The 18,975-nt window shown below is 45.4% G+C and overlaps 1 protein-coding gene across 3 annotated transcripts in view; it reads right to left on the bottom strand.

Moving 5' to 3' along the window:
- Nucleotides 1-18,975, bottom strand: part of ELAPOR1 (endosome-lysosome associated apoptosis and autophagy regulator 1) — a 64,606-nt gene that overhangs the window by 16,365 nt on the left and 29,266 nt on the right. For 2 of the 3 annotated variants that reach the window (XM_059078580.2, XM_067041257.1), the window contains exons 2-7: nt 14,899-15,019; nt 12,394-12,586; nt 6,815-6,962; nt 6,265-6,345; nt 5,627-5,732; nt 5,345-5,494 (exon numbers count right to left, since the gene is read on the bottom strand). In XM_059078580.2, coding sequence (XP_058934563.1) covers nt 5,345-5,494; nt 5,627-5,732; nt 6,265-6,345; nt 6,815-6,962; nt 12,394-12,586; nt 14,899-15,019 — 799 coding nt within the window. Of the gene's footprint in view, nt 1-5,344; nt 5,495-5,626; nt 5,733-6,264; nt 6,346-6,814; nt 6,963-12,393; nt 12,587-14,898; nt 15,020-18,975 lie in introns of those variants that run through there. The other variant, XM_067041261.1, reaches the window with a different exon arrangement.

Genomic DNA, 18,975 nt, shown 5'->3' with positions numbered 1-18,975 from the left:
TGGAGCAGGGCATGGAGAGGTGGACTGGCCAAAGGACCAGCAAGGAAGGAGGTAGTCAGAAAGAGCATCTTGCAGGTTTACCACCAATTCCCTGGAATGCGCCATCTTCCAGGTGCCTCAGAACCCTGACTGTGCAGGTGGTTTTTCTACTCCTGAAGGGTTGAAGCAAAACATAGGAAAGCTAGGACAGTGCTTCATCCTCTTACTCCACTTCTGTCTCTGAATTGTCTCTTAATACATGCCTAGAATGAAGGCCTTCCACCTCTGTATTTCCCCTTCTCCATACAATGATCCTACGCAAATAAGGTGACGGTTTAATCCAACTCTTTCCACTTTCCCCACCCCCAGGCCTCACAGCACTATCTCTAAGCCTTGACCTGAACTTAATGAAAAATGTTATTATTATTTTTATTTACTTTACTCTCTGTATGTTCTTTTTTTAAAAAAAAATATTTATTTCGGCTGCGCCAGGTCTTAGTTGCAGCACGCGGGCTTCTTAGTTGCGGAATGCAAACTCATAGTTGCGGCATGAGAACTTGTAGTTGCGGCATGAGAACTCGTAGTTGCGGCATGCATGTGGGATCTAGTTCTCCGACCAGGGATCAAACCCAGGCCCTCTGCATTAGGAGTGTGGAGTCTTATCCACTGTGCCACCAGGGAAGCCCCTCTGTATATTCTTATATCTAGGTTAGTTCTGCTTTAACCCTATGAACCCCTGGATAGCAAGAACTATTTCAATGAATCCCTCTTTAAAGCAATGGATTTCACCTTTTTTGAATTACAAACCCTTTCAAGAATTTGAATATAAGACCTGTTTCCTGTATCCTGAAAAATATACATACTTCATGCAAATAATTTTTTTTTAATTTCCAGGAGATTTACTTTCTCCAGAATAAAAACCACTGCTTTACAGAGTGCCAGTACAATACTGCTTACTACCACTGTCACCACTATTTCTAATATGACTACTGTGTTACCTGCAGGTAAGCAGGTGATAATGGTGAGATCTCTTTTCTCTCTCTATCACCTGACAGGCAGTTTGGTAGAAGATTTTTAAGTCAGACAGATCTGGGTTTGGATCCTGCTTAATCATTTAGTAGCTGTGTCACTTTTGGCAAGTTACTTAACCTCTCTGAGCCTTTGTGCTCTCACCTGTAGAGCAGGAATAATAACATCTACTTACTGGAGCCAGCACATACCTGACACATTGTAAGTAAGAATTTGCTAAGTGCTGGTAACTATTATCACCTGGGTTTGTGGGAATTATTTTTATTTGGTAACTGTCATGGGATTTTTAATAAGGATTAGAAGTCTCCTTTCTCTTCCAGTTCTCTTCCAGGCTTATTTCTCAACTGGTCCCTTCTTCTTCCCAAGGCACCAAATGAGTTGCTAGATCGGAGAATATCCTAGTTACCGCCTTGTTGGCCTGCACTGGGGAGTTCCCTCAATCACACATTTCCATGCCTCTTCTGTCCCCATCTTAATTAGCCTGGGCAAGATGGAACTACTGGCTGAGAAACAGCTGGCGTCTTCTCAGCTCATTTACTTGGTTAACAAACAAAGGCCTATTTCAACATAGAGGGATCCAGGGACTCCTGGTTTTGACAGACTTGGCCAGGAGAAATTTGGGGGGAGATGCTGAAAATAAGCCAGCTCCCAGGCCCTTGCACACCAGATCTAGCAAATTGCAAGTTACGTGTTAGAAGGTGCATTCCACACAAGGACCTTTCTCTGCTTGTCACATATTTGTTCAACCTGACACCCCAGCTCTGGGTTTCAGCAAAAAGGGTCCAGCTGTTTGCACACTGACAACTTCTGAACTGGTTTTAATAAATGATTAACGCAAATGCTGAGCCAGACCTCACTTTCCCAGCTCAGGTTTCATCAAGGTGTTGAAGCTGGAGACTAGTCATGTTTGAAGGATTGGCCTAGATATTTGTTGAGAAAATGAAAAGTGATTCCTGTAGGACTGGCCCTGGGTAAAACTGTTTGAAGATAAAGTTTATCTTGGGGGCTCCACCTGCTCTTTCTGCACCTTCCTCCTGCCTCTGGAAATACAACCTTCTTGTTCTGATCCTTTTTTTTTTTTTTTGCGGCACGCGGGCCTCTCACTGCTGCGGCCTCTCCCATTGTGGAGCACAGGCTCCGGAAACGCAGGCTCAGCGGCCATGGCTCACGGGCCCAGCCGCTCCACGGCATGTGGGATCTTCCTGGACCGGGGCACGAACCCGTGTCCTCTGCATCAGCAGGCGGACTCTCAACCACTGCGCCACCAGGGAAGCCCTCTGATCCTTTTTATCCAAGGAAAACATTTCCCCTGAAGATTTAAGTACCGAATGAACCCAATGCCCAGCTCCAACACCACCACAGACTCTGGGCAAATCCCTTAACCTCTGTGAGCTTCTCCTAATTCATTTGTAAATGGGGAAATCACCCCTGTACTATGCTACAAGTAATGAGAAAATGTTTTGTAAACTGTAAAGTACTGTACAAGTGACTTATTATTGTTACCTATGCCCAGAGTGGTTTCACACCACAAGAAGACTGCTGGGACAGGCCTTAATGTAAATGAATAAATAAAATTAGCGCTTACTACATGCCAGACACTGTTCTAAATCTTTACCTGTTTTAATCAGTGCACACAATGATGCTATGAGGTAGATACAATTATTGTCATTCCCATTCTAGAGATGAGAAAACTGAGGCACAGACAAGTGACTTGCCCAAGGTGGCGCAGCTAGGAAGTGGTGGAGCAAGTATATGAGCCTCAGTGATTTTGTTCTGGAGTCCATGCCCTTAAACCTTGTGCTGTTCTATTAGGAAAGGAATCCCTAATATTAAACATAACACAAAGGAATTAATCCTAATGATCAAATTTAATCTCTCAGTGAGAAAGATGCTTTCAGTCAAGCCTTTGTCCCTGACATCCACATGCACATCAGCTCCTTGTTAGTCTAGGTCCTGGATACGGGCAATGGCACCTGATGCAAAATCTTCTGACTGTAGCTTCTGCCTCCAGCTCTTCTTTTCCTCATCCATTTTCCAAACGGCAACCAGAATGCTCTTTCAAAGGCACAAGCCAGATCATGTCATTCCCAGTTTTAAATTCTTTAATGGCTTCAAAGGCTGATAGGATCAAATCCCAGTTCTGTAGCAATGGCACAGAAGGGTTTAACCGTAACCTGTTCCCTGCCCACCTCTTAGCCTTGGATGCTCTTTCTAAGTAAGCTCCAGCAATGCTGAGTTACTCCTGGATCCCTGAGCCTTCTGGCCTTGGCTTACACTTCTTCCAGAATATCCTGCCCCCATCACATCACCAACTCATCTTTCAAGATAGCTTATCTTTCAAGACCACAGCTAGTGCGGCCTTTCCTCCCTCCCCAGAGAGGACTGACCACTTCCCTCTTTTGCTTCCACTGCACATAACACTCAGTACTCCTATCCTAGCACCTCCTGTACCGTGGAGTTATTACACTTGGTGTTTCTATAACCACATTTCCACTTTTGACACAAGCTGGAGGGCAGCACCAGATGTAACCTTAGCATCAAGTCCAAGCCCTGGCACCCAGTGACCACTCAGAATATATTTACAAATGAATGACTAAATGGTCACAGGGTCTCCTGTCACTCCCTTTATGTACATTCCATCATAGGCTCTTATCAGACTCTCTCTGCATTTTCCCAGTCTCCCACTGACCCTGTATTCTGGAACAATCAAGTCCCAAAGAAATGTGATACTCTTTGTATCCCAAGCTGAACATATTCTTTACAGTAAAATCTCACTTTCCATTTAAAGAGGTGGATGGAGAAATCAGTGGCAAAAGGAGAATAGACTCCAAGAATTCAGACTCCCAAACTAATACCTTCATTACCGCTCTCTGGATAGAAATCAATTTACATAGCATTGATCAAAACACTCTGTAGGCAGTTCTTCTAGAACCACCTTGCCATTTAAACCCTGTACCACAGCAGGGCTGGAAAGGGAGCTGGAGAAAAAGACTAACAAAGGCCGGTATTGATAGAGCAGGGAAGAGGAATACGAAATTCAAGTGGAAAAACAGGAATTTAGACTTATAGGTAAAAACTTCCCCCAAGATCTAAAAATCTCTGTTCTTGCTGAAAGCTACACTCACTTGGCAAGATCTGTGTAGATAAATAGAACTTCTATTTTAGGAATGGTATAGAAATAAGCAGCTCACAAGGTCAGTGGTGGGTCTTGGCTGAGCAAACACGTACTGTGACGCCTGTGTGAAGGGTGGGTGTGTCTGTGTAGGGATGGGGGTGTCTGATTAAGAGAGGGCCTTGAGCTGGGTTTGTATATAGTTCTGTGTAAAAAAGGAAAAATGGAATAGTTATGGGCATTTGCAGGGGAAGGGAGGGGACTCTTTCTCTCTCCCTACCTGTTTGTTTCAGAACCTGTCTTGGGGATTTCTTGCTGTGCCAGTCATTGGACTGTCTAAGTGCAGGGCCCTCTGGGGACACTCCCCATCTTATACCAGAACCCTGCTGCTCCCGAGATCCTCACAAATAACCAGGCCCCGGTTCTCAAGTTGGGCTGTTTTAGGAAATTATCTGGGGACTGCAGAAATAGGCTGCTTCCCACTGTCCTCTTATTTTCCCTTAGAGCAGTGGTTTTCCAACTGTGTTCCAAGGAACCCTGGATTTCCTGACAAGGTCCGCTTTGAATTCAATGGATGCTTTGAATTCAGTGGATAGAAGATTATAGCTTCTTACTATCAAAATGTTTTGCGTGACAATACGACCTCATGGCTCTTCTAAATTAACTTGGATCATAATTGTTATAAATTAAAATGCATAAATTTATACCTCTTTTATCTACTGTTTATATTATTTATAATTGTAATCTTAATTAAGGTTTCATTTAAAAACGATTGCAACCCCTTTCCATAGCTTTCCTAATTCCTCTAATTCTGAGCTGCTTTTGCTTTTTGCCATGGTACCCTGCACTTTTTGCTATCTAATACACTATATCATTTACTATATATTTATTATTTAGTTATTGTAGTTATTATGTATCCCATCTACATTCCAGAATGTAAATTCCATGAAGACAGGGACCCTTGTCTATTTTTTTCACTGATGTATTCCCAACACCTAGAGTAAAGGCCTGGCAGATAGTAGAGGCCTGATAAATACTTACTGAATGATTTCATTTCAAGGGTGATTGGCAGATTAGCTGGGCTCTTCCAGGGCCCAGAAAGCAAGGGCTTAAGAAGAATCGTCTTCAGCTTGGTCAAAAGGATGGCCCCACTTCCTGTCTGTCCCTGTGTATATGTTGGTTCCCCCAACCCCACCAAACTCTTCCCGTCCTCAGAAACATCACCTGAATATTTGTCAGGGTCACACTGGTGGCAAGAAGTCTCTCCCTTATTGGAATAAGAGTTAGCTGGGCAAAGTTTGCAGCAAGAGGAGCCTTTCTGGTCTGAGTATGTGCCTGGTTTGCAGGGGAAGCATTCTGAAGTGTAGGCCACTCCTAGGGAGGAAGAACAACATAGGAAAGCAAGAATTGAGCCTAGAGACTGAGCCCCCTAAAGACTAACCCACACCCTCCCTGCTGAAGTCAGCATCAGACCCCAGACCCAACCCCATTCTCTGTTCTCCGTACCTGTTATGGCGATGTTTCTCACCAGCACAGGCTTAGAAACTTTGGACCACACTGAGAAAGCTGTGGTTCTCCAGTAGAGGACGTTATTGCCTCGATTTAGTTCGACCTAAAACACACAAACAGGAGGAGTTAGTTCAGTCACAGAGACAGGTAGGTATTGCTAATCCACTGCATTAGCCTCCTGTTGGGATCCCTCCTCTAGCAGTCTGCACAGCAGTGCCTATTCTACCCCTCTCCCTCAACTTCCTCAGCGTTGCCCTTCCTCCCAGCTTGGCTCAGCTCCTCTCTCCTTCTTTTTTTGTTTTTATAAATTTATTTATTTATTTATCTATTTTTGGCTGCATCGGGTCTTCGTTGCTGTGCACAGGCTTTCTCTAGTTGCGGGGAGCGGGGGCTACTCTTCGTTGCGGTGCGCAGGCTTCTCACTGCGGTGGCTTCTCTTGTTGCAGAGCAGGGGCTCTAGGCGTGCTATATTATGTCAGCTCAAGAGGACAGAAACTATAGCATCCTCATGTTGTCAGACAACTGCCTTCTAGGGAGAGAACAGTGGAGGCCCAGACGGGGAGGAAGCACTCTTTGGAAAAGGCCCTTGGTCCCTTTTCTGGAATCTCCAGGGAAAAGGCTGCTCTGATACTCACACTGTGGAATTCCCATCCTTTCTCTGTGGTTTTCATCCACCTTGAGTCATCTGCATTGGGCTGGCACTGGTCATTCTGAACCTGAGGCAGTAGGAATTTGAGATCAGAGTCTCTCAGCTTTCTAAGGAAACGAGTTGTTTACCCCACGATGCCCCAGCCCTCCAGAGGGCCCTTCTTATGGGAGAAGGACTGAGCTCAGAAGTCATGAGATTTGAAGGTTGGCAGGAGCTAGTTACACACACAAAATGTCAGTACATTGACACTAAAGAAATTATGCGTAACTCAGAGCTGTTACGTGCTGTTTTCATGTCTGAACAGGGCAGAACACCTAGGAATCTCCCAGACTCTATCTACTCTTCCCCCCAGGGTCCTTTGACTTCTGCCTTTCTCTTTGCCTCTTGAAGCCTCAGCTCACTTTGACCACAGTTCTCTCCAGAGGGAAAACAACTGTGAAAACTTCCCAAGCAGGACTATGCGTGTGATTCCTGTAAATGAATCTGAACCTCGGAGGGTCTTTACCTCCCACCTTCCCCCTCAGCCAGGGGCTTACAAAAAACTCGAAGATGATGCTGGAGTCTGGGTAGTAGTATTCAAAGTTAACAGTGCCAGACTGCTTCAGGTTCACGGCATACATCAGCGTGGCCGTGCACTCATCCGTGTTGGAGGAGATATAGTCACCCAGAGGAACCCACTTGGACCTGTGAGGGAACAGGAGCCAAGTTCACCGTCAGGAGCCCAGCCCACCAGGGCTTGTGTGATATGCAGGTCTCATGTCCTGCTAGGTCTCTGCAGAATTCTAGACTTGTGATTCACAAGTGGACGCTTACACCTGAAAATGCTCAGTGAAGAATGACCTCCAAGTCAAGGAGCCTGGAGGTACAGCCAAGAGGATGACAGGTAGGTGTACCTCCACATTATGCAGAACTACCCAGAAGATAGACAGCAGGTAAAGTTGTGGATAGGGGGGAGGTAGATAATATTTATTGGTTGCTTACTATCTCCCAGATGATGAACTACATATTTTACATTCATGATTTCTTTCTATCAGTAAGAGGAAATGCAATTTTGTCCCAATTTAATGGATGATAAAACAGAGGCTTGTTGAGTGCCTTGCCCAGTATAACACAGCCAGCAAGTGACAGGGCTGAGATTCAAACCCAGGTTTGCCAAACTCGAAGCTGTCAAAGAAAATTAGTAGATAAAGCTATTCTTCAGAACTCAGAAGTCCATCCAGTCTAATCCACCCACTTTTTTGTTTTCGTTTTGAAATGCCACTTTTAGATGCTACTAGGAACTGGTTTTTATGGGAAGGGGGAAGGGAGAAGGCATGTTGATTTTGTTTTCTAAATACCTCTACTGTGTCTACTCTACCCAAGGGCTCTTCCTTCTCCTCCCCGCATGTCTCTCAGCTCTGAATCAGCCCCAACTCGCCTCCCTGCATCCAGTCCTGCTTCCTCCAATCCCTTCTACACAGTGTGGCTGGAGAGAACCTCCAGAACAAAAATCTGACCCTGTCACTTCCCTGCTTGAAACTCTGACTCCCTGTTGCCCTTAGGATGGGGTACGAGCTCCTCACCCACTCGCTATGCTCCAGCCCTACAGCATTTCTTTCAATTCTGCCAAACTTTCTCTCACCTCTGGGTCTTCCCACACACTGTTCTCTCTTCCTGGAACAAACTTCCTCCTCCCTCCATCTATTTAATTCCTACTTGTGTCTTAGAGCAAACGTCACCTAATCTGAGAAGTCCTCCTTGACTCCTTTACCTGCCTCTGCTACGTGTGCCCTCAGCTCTCACTGTTCCCTTTCTCATAATCACAATCCTCCTGTATTTCATTTAAACACGTTATGAAATATTTAAGACCCGCCACCCCGCTTAAGAAATGCAACACAGCAGAAGTCTTGGTGTACCCCTGGCTAATCTCAGCCCCCTCCGCATCATACACACCTTTCCCCACCGTCAAGTAACCACTTTCCTGAATTTGGTGCTGGACGTCCCCATGTGGTTCTCTGCCCTTTACTAATTACGTATGTATTTCTAAACAATATACTGTATGATAGCATTTTGCATGTTTTTATATCTTATGTGCTCATGGAATCTGAAACTTGCTTTTTTTTTTCCCTCAACACGTATAATGATTGTGGGATTCATCCATATCCATATTCACACATGAATAAAAGCTCTTCTTTCACTTTTACCAGTATATAAGATTGCTTTCTATGGTTCGCCCATATTTATTTATGCATTATTTGTTGACGGACATCTAGATTGTTTCCAATTTTTTGCTATTGTGCGCACTCTTGTTAGGAACATTCTCACACATCGTCTTCTACGCATATTTGGGTGGAAATCCTGGGGGTAGAACTGCTGGGTCACAGGGTATGTGAACCTCCAGCTTTATCAGCTATGGCCACGTTGTGCTCCAGAGTGGCTGCCGTCAACTACACCCACCCGCGGCGAAAGACAGCTCCTCTCGCTCCACATCCTCCCCACATCTGGAATGGTCAGACGTTAAAATTGTTGCCAATATGATAGGGTAGGACAGAGTGTCTCAGTGGGCTTTAAATCTCATTTCCTTAACTGTTAGTGAGGTCGAGCATCTTTTCTTAGTTTATTTGCAGTTTGGTTTCCTCTTCTGGTCATACTTTAATTCTTCTTGAATTGCTTGTCGTCTTCCTGCCTGGCTTGTCGATGCTGTGAGGGCAGAGACCAAACTTAACTTGCTCACTTCTGTGTCCCTAGCACTAAGCTCTGGACCTGGCACATAAGAGGGACTCAGGGCATTAAACAGATGAATGTGGGAAATGGGTGATCAAAGACAATCCCACTATTTCACTGCTGTGCCTGAGACCAGCCCAGGTCTCCAGTGATTAATAATGGTCAGTTCAGGGGACCTCAGATTAGTCCACTGTTTTCCCCCTGTGTTTGTTAGAATAACATGGTACTTCCAGCTCTTCAACAGTTAGTGTTATTCTCAAATGGAAGCATCCCAAAATACCTAAGCTGAGCTCATCCAAGATACCCAGCTAACCTAACAGTACTGATTTCTCCTTGTTAAAAGACAGCACTCAAAGCTGATGTGCTCCACAGCATCAGCTATAAATAACTCCTGAAGGTGGATGAATAATTAAAAGGATGCCATAAGGGGATTTCATTTGCAAAATGCATCACAGTTCTGACTTTTGTCAGAGCTGTCCCTGGTGAAGATCGTTTCACGTTCAATAATAACATGCCTTGATTGATTTCTAGTGCCAGGCATTGCTCCAAATCTTTACAAGTATCATTTCATTTCATCCTTACCACAGCCTCTAAGAAGAGTACTATTTTGATCACTGGTTCTTAGAATGAGGACACCAAGGCATGGAAGAGATTGTGAACCTGCCCTCTGTCATTTAGCTGTGATCTGCTTGTACCTGTTTTGTTTTGCCATGGCCCTGGGGAAAAGGGAGGCAAGTTTTCAAAGAGAAATTCTCACATGGTGGCCACCCAGACACACTGCCAAGCTCACACTGGGTAGCACTGTTTATAAATTCAGGTTAGAATGAAGAAACGGTACAGGAAAACTTAGAAGCCTCCAAAGTTCGAGACCCTTTTTAATGCTTTCTCTCATTCTTGTTTCACCTTCACAGTATTTGGTGTTCTGTTCTTTCTCCTCCGTGAACATACAGCATCCTTTCCACGACTCCCTTTTCACTCTTATTCCTTTTTGCTTATCCCCGTTTTGGATCTGAGGACTGTTTCCATCACCTTAGTCTTGGGACATTTAGGCAGGAACCAAGGATGAGCCCCTGAAGGCTCAGGATCCTGCCATGGAAACTCCATTCAGTTGGCCTGTTTTGTTTCCAATTATTGATTTTATGTCTGCTTTGTGCCAGGTGTTAGATACTGGAGACACAGCAAAGCACAAGACAGCCCTGACCCCCTCCCTCTTGGAGCTTGCATTCTATTTCTAGTGGAGGAGACAGAAACTTATCACGCAGTTAATAACATAGTAATAACTATGGTAAGTGCCATAAGGAGAAATACAAGATGATGTATGTGTGTGTAACAGGGACCTGTGGGGTCACTTTTAGGCAGACACCCGAGGGTGAAGCAGGAGTCAGCTGGGGGAAGAGTTGGAGAAGAGCGTGTTAAAGGAGCCGGGAGGGTGGGAGCATGGTGGCCAACGTGGCTGGAGCTCTATTAGCAGGAGGAGAGGCACTGGAGAGAGGCTGGAAGAAGGGGCAGGGGGCAGAGGCCCTGCAGGCTGTGACAGCGTATTGGATTTTATTCCAGTGGGAATCCACAGAATCCAGAGTTTTGAGCAGCAAAGTACTGTGATTGGGCTTGTGTTTAAGAAGATCAGTCTGGCTGCTGAGTGGACGGTGGCCTGCAGGAAGCTGGGGGTGGAAGCGGAGACCAGGCACCACTGGCGGGGGTTAGTTTGGGGGCAGTGGGCTTGGATTCAGGTAAATACACAGTCGAGAAGGAAAGCCAGACACTTGGTGACCTGATAGCAGCTGTTATTGCCTTTCTGGGGCACGGTGGGGAAATCACAAACCCTCTTTAGGTGGCCATTTCCTCTCCATTTCTCCTTTTTCCCCCCCGCCCAGGAATGTCATGGGATGCCTTAAAATCCAGGCCCTGAAGCAGTCTGTGCTGTGGAAACACAAGTCATTTTGAACAGACCTACATCTGGCCTCGCTGAGACAGAATGATCTCTGGACTTTCACTGCTTCCCCAGACAGGGAGAAAACCCAGCTTTCATGCGCGTGGCGACTGACCGACTGAGTGAGGCCTGCTCCTTGTCCAGGGTCAGTCACATTCTCTGTTAGGACTAAAATGGGGGTTGCTTGTCTTAACCCACACATTCCCTCTCCTTCCAGCTTGAATCCTCTCCAGCTTTATCTCTGCTGCCAACGTTGTCATGCTAATGATTTTGACTCATAATACTGAACTCTAAAATAACATTAAAATTGGGCTGTTAGAGGCCTCCTGCCTGGCTCAGACAATGGTGCTTCTAGGAGACTTAAGTATAGGAATGGGAGACATTGCTCCCACCTTTAGAAATCCAGGTGCAATACAATTAATCCTTTTTTATCCTTTTGATTGCTTGGGTATAAGAGAAACTTTCATGTAGTTTTCTCCTGTATTCTTTGTCAATATTTAACAGAGAGCAGTGGACGATTGTCTTTTACATCTATGCATCCCCCTACTTTTCCTCTCTAGGACTGGATATTGCCTTGCATGCACTAAATGTTATTTGAAGGTGGCAGCATGGGGCAGTGGAAAGCTTGGACCGGGTGTGAATTCCAGTCTCCCCAGTTGTAAGCTAGGTAACGAAGGACAAGTCACTGAACCTCCAGTTCCTCATCAGTGTAATGGGAACAATAATACCTATTTCACTGTCGCAAGGGTTCTTGTGAGGATTAGAGAAAATAATATATGTAAAGCATCCAGAATAGTGCCTGAACTATAGAAGGCACGTCATTTAATTCCAGGGATAGGATACTCCCATCCCAGGAATTAAATATCCAGAGATTTGATAAGGATAGCTCACCCGTTCTGTAAGCACCCTGGGCTGAGCCTTTCAATTACTGAAAAGATTTCCTTCTGAGCTGGAGAATTTTCTGGTCATCAGGGTCTCAAAGGGTTTGGAAGATCTCAGCCATCACTGACCAAAGCTCTGGTCCCACTTTAACCTCCCAAACCCATAAACTCAGACCAGTTTTAGAAGCTAGCACCAAAGCCAGGAAGATACCCAAGGCTTTGCACATGGTGTTGCAATCAAGTTGAGGAAGTTTATTGGCTGATCCAAAATTCCATAGTGGAATCCAGTTGGATTTTGTTTTAAAGGGACTGGGCCATTTAACCCTTGTTGATCTTATCCACCTGTCTCTATTTCCCCGTGTTTTTCACCTGTCACAAATACCTGTCGGTCGCTGGTAAGCTTAGGTCAGTAAGGTTGGGCTGATGTGGATGTCATGTCCAGCAGTCCAGTGGGGCCCTGCTCTACCCCTCACCCCGAGGAGCAGGAGAGGAGGCTGTGGAGTGCTCCCTGCAGCGCCTTCCCCAATATGGGGAGCAGGGAGGTAAGGGGGCCGTGGGGCTAAGGGGGTGGGCGTGTAGTGTGGGGAGAGGGGCGACTCACGAAGTGCAGTTCTCAGTGGAATCTGTGGTGCTGTCCTCGATCTCCATGTTGGTTGAGATGCTGGCAAAGCCATGGGGCAGCCCATCCCACTCGTCAAAACGGATGCCTGTGCCAAGGGAGTAGCGGCCCTCAGCACACGGCTTACACGACTGGTCCTTCATGTCCAGAAACTCCCCGGCTTTGCAAGAGAAGGCTGGAACACAGAGTGGGGACAAGGGTGGGTGGTGAGGCTGCTACCACGCAGGAGAAGTGGGTGGGTTGTCTGCATCCTAAGGGGAGAAGCAGAGAGGATGGAGACCTGGGAGTTTCCCCCACTGAGATTTGGAGCCATGGCACATCTTGGATGATTCCACTTCCATGGAACGTCCAGAATAGGCAAATCCATAGAGACAGAATGGAGATCTGTGGCACGAGGGACTTGGGGGAGGGGGCATGGGGAGAGATTGCTAATGGATATGTTTCTTTTGGGGGTGACGAAAATGTTCTGCAATTAGATAGTGGTGATAGTTATGCAGCTGTGTGAATAGTCTAAAGCCACTGAGCTTTATAACTTACAGGGGTGAATCTTCTGATGTAAATTATATCTCAATAAAGCTGTTATTTTATTCTATTTATTCTATCTATCTGTTTATTTATTTATTTATTGGCCACACCACATGGCTTAAAGGATCTTAATTCCCTGACGGGGGATTGAACCTGGGTCACGGCGGTGAAAATGCCGAGTCCTAACGACTGGACTGTCAGGGAATTCCCAAAGCTGATATTGAAAGAAAAAAAAAAAAGATTTAGGGCCTTGTTGCAGGACTTTGGGTTTGTCCCTGTCAGTCTCGTTTCCTAAGGGGTCTAAGGGGTAGCCTCAGCCATTCTGAGAGCTCTCCAGTGAAGAGCATGGTCTCTCATGCTGACCCCTCTGAATGGCACCTAGCTCTTCAGCCTTGAACTTCCCCCTTGAGTTTTTGGACTCTGTCTTCTCCTTTCTGGTCCCATTGCCACCATACTAGTTGGGATTCTCATGACCTGTTGGTTCAACCATTGCAATGTCCTCCTAACTGGTTCCCTGCTTCTTGTCTTTGCTCATTCGGTGGTCAGAAGTATCTTTCTAAAACACTCATATGTACTATTATTTCTGTTATTTAAAAAATAATCAGGCACCATCGCCACTTTTGGTTATAGAATTAAGTTCTCAGCCTGGCATTCAAATTCTTCCCCAATTTTCCCCCAACCTAACTTTCCAGCTTGATCTCCCACTACAGAACTTTCTCCACCCTACTCCCATCCATCCCCTCCCTGTGTTGCCTCCACCCCAGCCCACATGCTCTTCTCTGAATGTGTCTGATGTTCTCCCACCTCCAAGCTTTTGCTCGAGTGGTTCTCCCAGTGGTTCCTGATCCCTAAGCATCCATAACTCCCATTCTTTTCACTTCATACAACACATCATATTGTGTGTTGTATAGCCTCCCACTAGGCTCTGAGCTCCTCTAGGGACGGTGGCTCAGCGGCTGGCACAGACATAGCAGGGGCTACATAAAGGTTTGCTGAAAAAAAATGAATGGATGAACGGGTGTCTCTTCCTTCCACCAGACTGTACGCTTCTGAAGGCGGAGACTGTGCCTTATTTATCTTTGTGGTTCACATAGCAGGTGCACATAGTGCTCAAGGACGCTGGCCAAGTTTACTGAAGATGGCTCATTTGTTTCCATTAGTCACACCTCAGTTCTACTCAGATCTTAGCAATATCCATTCACGGATTTAACAAGTATTTATTTGCTCACCTACTGAACCAGGCACTAGGCTAAGCTTATTTTTAGATTTTAAATGCCCTCAATCTCCTTTCCAAATTTGCAAGTATTCCTTGATTCGAGTTCCTCATTTTTATTGTTATCCACTGCCCCCCTTTGCATTTCTAAAAAGAACAGCTCAGGGGAAATAGCTGCCAGTGGTAGAAAAGTTGTAGCTGCAGAGTCCCAGAGGTGGGGTGGGAGCTGCAGGGAAGTCACTGCGTTTCCGGCTGCACGGTCAGCTCCACAGTCAGGGAAGATTCATGTTCCCTGAAGTAATGCCCAGTGCATTTTAAAGGTCTGTCTCTGCAGAAAGTTATCTTCTCTGGCTTCTTTTTCAAGAACGACTGCAAATCACAATCTTTCCTAAATGAGTGACTGTGGCTGGTGAGTGTAGGTTGGAGAGAAACGCACAGCCAAAAAAAGAAAATGTATGCAAACAGAGAAAATATCTAAGTGGCACACAGCCGGAATTATTTTTACTTTATACCCTCATGGGATTTAAATCTGAAAATAAAACAAAAGTAAATTGAGATACCCAGTTTGCATCCACGAAATAACACTTCTGCACCAAATCTCAAGAGGTTTTGGGGATGAGGACTGACCGGATGGGAGGGGGGTGGGGTGACATCTGATTCCTTAAGGCAGCCACACTGTCAGGAAGTGCCTAACTTGGATGGCAGGAGGCTTGGGACAGAGGCCAAAGCTGAGAGGCAGGGCTGCTTACAGCACTCGGTGCCCTTGACGGGGTCAGGGAGGCTGGTGCACAGGCCCGGGGTATGCGGCACGGCGACCCTCCACCTGGAACCCAAGCTGTCACACGCAGTGTACTCGTAGTGGTACTCAGACTGCAGATAAGAGAAGAGTGGGCAAAATGTGCATTAGTAGTGGTCAAACATTAACAGCTTCCTACCCACTTCCTGTCCAGCACGACGGCTGACACTCATCATCCCAGTAACAGGCCCTGGGACCCCGGCAGGGAACAAGGCATCATGGAACCAAATGATTGTTATCAAGCACGTACAGGAGTTACGGTTATTGGATCATTCCTCTCCACCGGCCGTGGTCTAGTCCCTAGAAACCCCCCCCCGTTTTTTTTAATGACTCTCTTTGCAGTTGTGTTTAAATGTCCTGATAGGCCAGAGAAATGTGAGAAAGTAACTAAAGAACAGGCTACAGACAGGTGGAATTTTTCTTGTCCCAAACTGCAGAATTTATGAGCAGGGACTGGTCCATGAAAAATTTACAAAGGATTGTCACAAAATCTGTATTTCTATTTCCCTGATTTCCTTGCATTCTTCATGCTCTCTCCTGCCCAGAAAAACTATGAATTCCCACCTCGAATTTTATGAAAATGTCACATTTAGCCCAGACAGGTGATGGGTTCTCATCACATGAGCCTATTCATGCCTAATTTCTCTGTGCAATGAAAACTCACAGTTCAATTGGTTTACCTGAACTAAGAATAAACTGAATAACAACAACAAAACTGCCAAATCAAGCATTAAAGAAAACAGCAAGAGCCACAACAAAAATCACAGAAAGCACTACTTGGGAAAAAGAAAGCACAATAAACGTGCCAAATACTCTTCAACATGTCTTACTCTTTTAAATCTCATAATAAACAACAGTCCATAGAATTAATGTGAATTTGGCTCTGATAAGCATTTTACAATCCTCACTTACCAAAAACTATATTCAAGCCCTAAAGTACTTTGTATTACTGTATCCATAAGAAAAATAGAATTAATGGGGCTAAAACTGTCTCAAACTGAGACAGTTTGAAGTTGGCTAAGCTAAGAATGAATGTATCAGAACCACAAAAAAAAATCTTTATTTTTCGGAGGGGTTAAATAGACTGCTTTCATCTCTTCTAAGATCCATATTTCTTTCACATTTTAACATCTGTGAAATCAAGTTGTGGCTTATAACTGACACAATTAAGGAAGCATCATGTCATGTTTTAACTGATGGAGTTTTTCCTTTCTTTTTGGTACATAAAAAACAGTTCAATTTCTCCTGTGCTAGCTTGGCTTCTCGCGGCTTACATAGAACCTTAGACACACTAGGGGTTCCCTGTACCTTATGCTATTCACTCCAGGCCCATCTACTAAGCATAGGCTTTCTTTTGGTCTTAGAAGCAGTGTTATTTCAGACTTGTGGAAATACAGTAAACATGTTTCTTAATTTGTAGTTTGAGAAACCTAGGGTGATGAGAGAACAATTTTAGAGCTCCATTTTTATTGTCTTCTATTATAAATATTTACCAAATATATATTGTCTGCCCAGCACTTAGAGGTACTAGATGTTGTGTCCAGTGTGGCTCAGGACAGCAACGCATAAACTGGGCACTTTCATCCAGAGGGAGCAGATGCGGAGTAGGAGGAGGAGTTGGGGGAATTGTGAGCCTAATTTTTTTTTTGCGGTACGCGGGCCTCTCACTGTTGTGGCCTCTCCCGTTGCGGAGCACAGGCTCTAGACGCGCAGGCTCAGCGGCCATGGCTCACGGGCCCAGCCGCTGCGCGGCATGTGGGATCTTCCCGGACCGGGGCACGAACCCGTGTACCCTGCATCGGCAGGAGGACTCTCAACCACTGAGCCACCAGGGAAGCCCGCGAGCCTAACTTTTGATGAGAAGCTTTGGCTTTAGATTAGATGTCAGTGGCATCTAGGAAAGAAAGAACATCTGGGTGGGAATTCTTTGTGCCCTTGAACTACCATCACTCCGGATCTACTTTTCTTCTCAATTCCATTCTTTTCTTCATCCCAGAGGACTCAGAGGATAAATAAGGCAACTACACATATATCAATTCAGGTCTAAAAATGATACTCTCCAAAGGGTTTTGCTGCAAGAAAGAGGCGGTAAAATCCACAGTGTGTAAATTAAATGGAGAATTGAGTGAATCAGGCAGAACGGATTCAGTGTTCTGCCCGCGAACGTAATTATGCCTGTCATTTGCACGGTGCTTTTACATTCCTAAACACCATCTTATTTGATCTTTAAACTCCCCAGAAGGCAAGCAGAGCAGGGGGCGTTTCCTCCATTGCACAGATGAGTAAACACTCTCCATGGGGTGAAATGGCTTGTCCAAGGTCACACAGCTGGTAAGTCACTGAGCTAGAACTCAGTCTTTGCTACCAGGAATCTTCCACCCTCATAAGTCCCATCAAACACAAACTCACACTGGGAGAAATTTAACAGCCAAATCTACAAATTAAGCAAGGCAGTGCTGGTTGTCTGCCAGCAGCCAGGCTTGCTTCTGAGGCCTGAGAATTGGTGTTAAAACATCTAATCTGTTCAAGCAGATCATTTCAGTCACTCTGACTGCATTTGGCCTCTCGGAGACACACGGGCCAAGCCTGCTTCTCTTGGCATCGTCTTTCATTTGGTATCCCCTGGGTCCCGCTCTGGTGGGAGGTTTGCCGGGAAAATGCTGGTTCCAAACCTAAGAAAGTTTCCCTTTCAATATGTGCTACTTTACTTCATGTCACTTGGGGATATTTACACCACCCAATGTTGCTGGCTCTGCTGCAGCTGTTTCAAATCTGAACTATACTTTGCGATCTCACCATCCAAGACATAGGCTTAGACAGACAGTTAAATCCGAGACATAACTGGCAGCGCTCCTCAATTATATTCAGAGTTCTGTGAACAAATCAATTACCCCACAGTACCTCAGTTTAACCAGTGATCTGTCTTTGAGAGCATACGGACTGCATAATATACAGATTCAAAAAGGAGACACACGAATAGATTTAATTCGTATGTCCCGCATACAATTCCTTGTTCTCCCCATTCACAAAGATATGACACAAATCACAGTTTTAAATGGGGCACAGGAAGCAGTGGCTGCTGCCTGTTCATCGGGGAAAGAAGGGAAGGGTTTGAAAACGAGGGGTGGGCATCTTAGTTTATCTGCCCTCCCCTAAATCACCCAGCCACATGTAATGCTCCCAGGGAACACAAGAAATTAGAGGGAAAACCCCCAAAGCTGGAATCTGCTTTGCCAAATATTGGTAATGCTGATCTTTCAGCTCCAGAAGAAGGATTCACTCGGACCCACAATGTTTGGGGTCCTTGCTGTCTGGGTAATGAGTGGACTGCTGAAATGAAAAAATAATCACCAAGCCAGGATGGTGCCTGGATGCAAATGTGTGCTTCTTTCCACCTTTCCCCCTTCTTTCAAATAACATGTCTTAGTTTTTTAAATGATTGTCAAAGTAATAGATTAGAGACTAGAGACTGGTATCACCGGTCTACAGATTAAGTGCTAGAGAGGCATGTGGTCACTATCTACTGTGGAAGATGCACAAGGTGTAAGCTGATGAGCTGGTGCCAAAGGGGTGTGGTCCACGGCACAGGTGGTGCTTAGCTTCTTTGGCACGTGCACTAAGTAAATAGGCGAGCTAGAAGAGATTCCACATCCCATCACCACATGGGGCTCAACTTCTCTCAGCCACAGCTGCCTCATCTGGAAAATGGGGACACACAAGTACCTGCCTCATGGCAAGGCTGCTGTGTACAGTGTATATAGGCTCTCCAGAAGGCTGCCCAACTCAGAGTGTGAGTAAAGTTGAAATCTAGCTCAAGTTCTTCATGCTAGGCAGTGTGCCCAGAAAGGGGGTGCCTTTTTCCCATGGGTGGTAGGTCGGTTGTGATCATAAATAAGATGATACAGGTCAAGCACTTAGTGCAGTAGGTTTTTCAATCTTCAAAACACCTTAGTGGAGTAGGTATTATTATTTTGCCATTTTACTGATGGGAAAACTGAGGCGTCAAGAGGTGCAGTTACCTGCTCAAGGC

The sequence above is a fragment of the Kogia breviceps genome, chromosome 1, assembly GCF_026419965.1.
Source record: "Kogia breviceps isolate mKogBre1 chromosome 1, mKogBre1 haplotype 1, whole genome shotgun sequence".
NCBI lineage: Eukaryota > Metazoa > Chordata > Mammalia > Artiodactyla > Physeteridae > Kogia > Kogia breviceps.
This window is presented reverse-complemented; position numbering and strand designations above follow the sequence as displayed.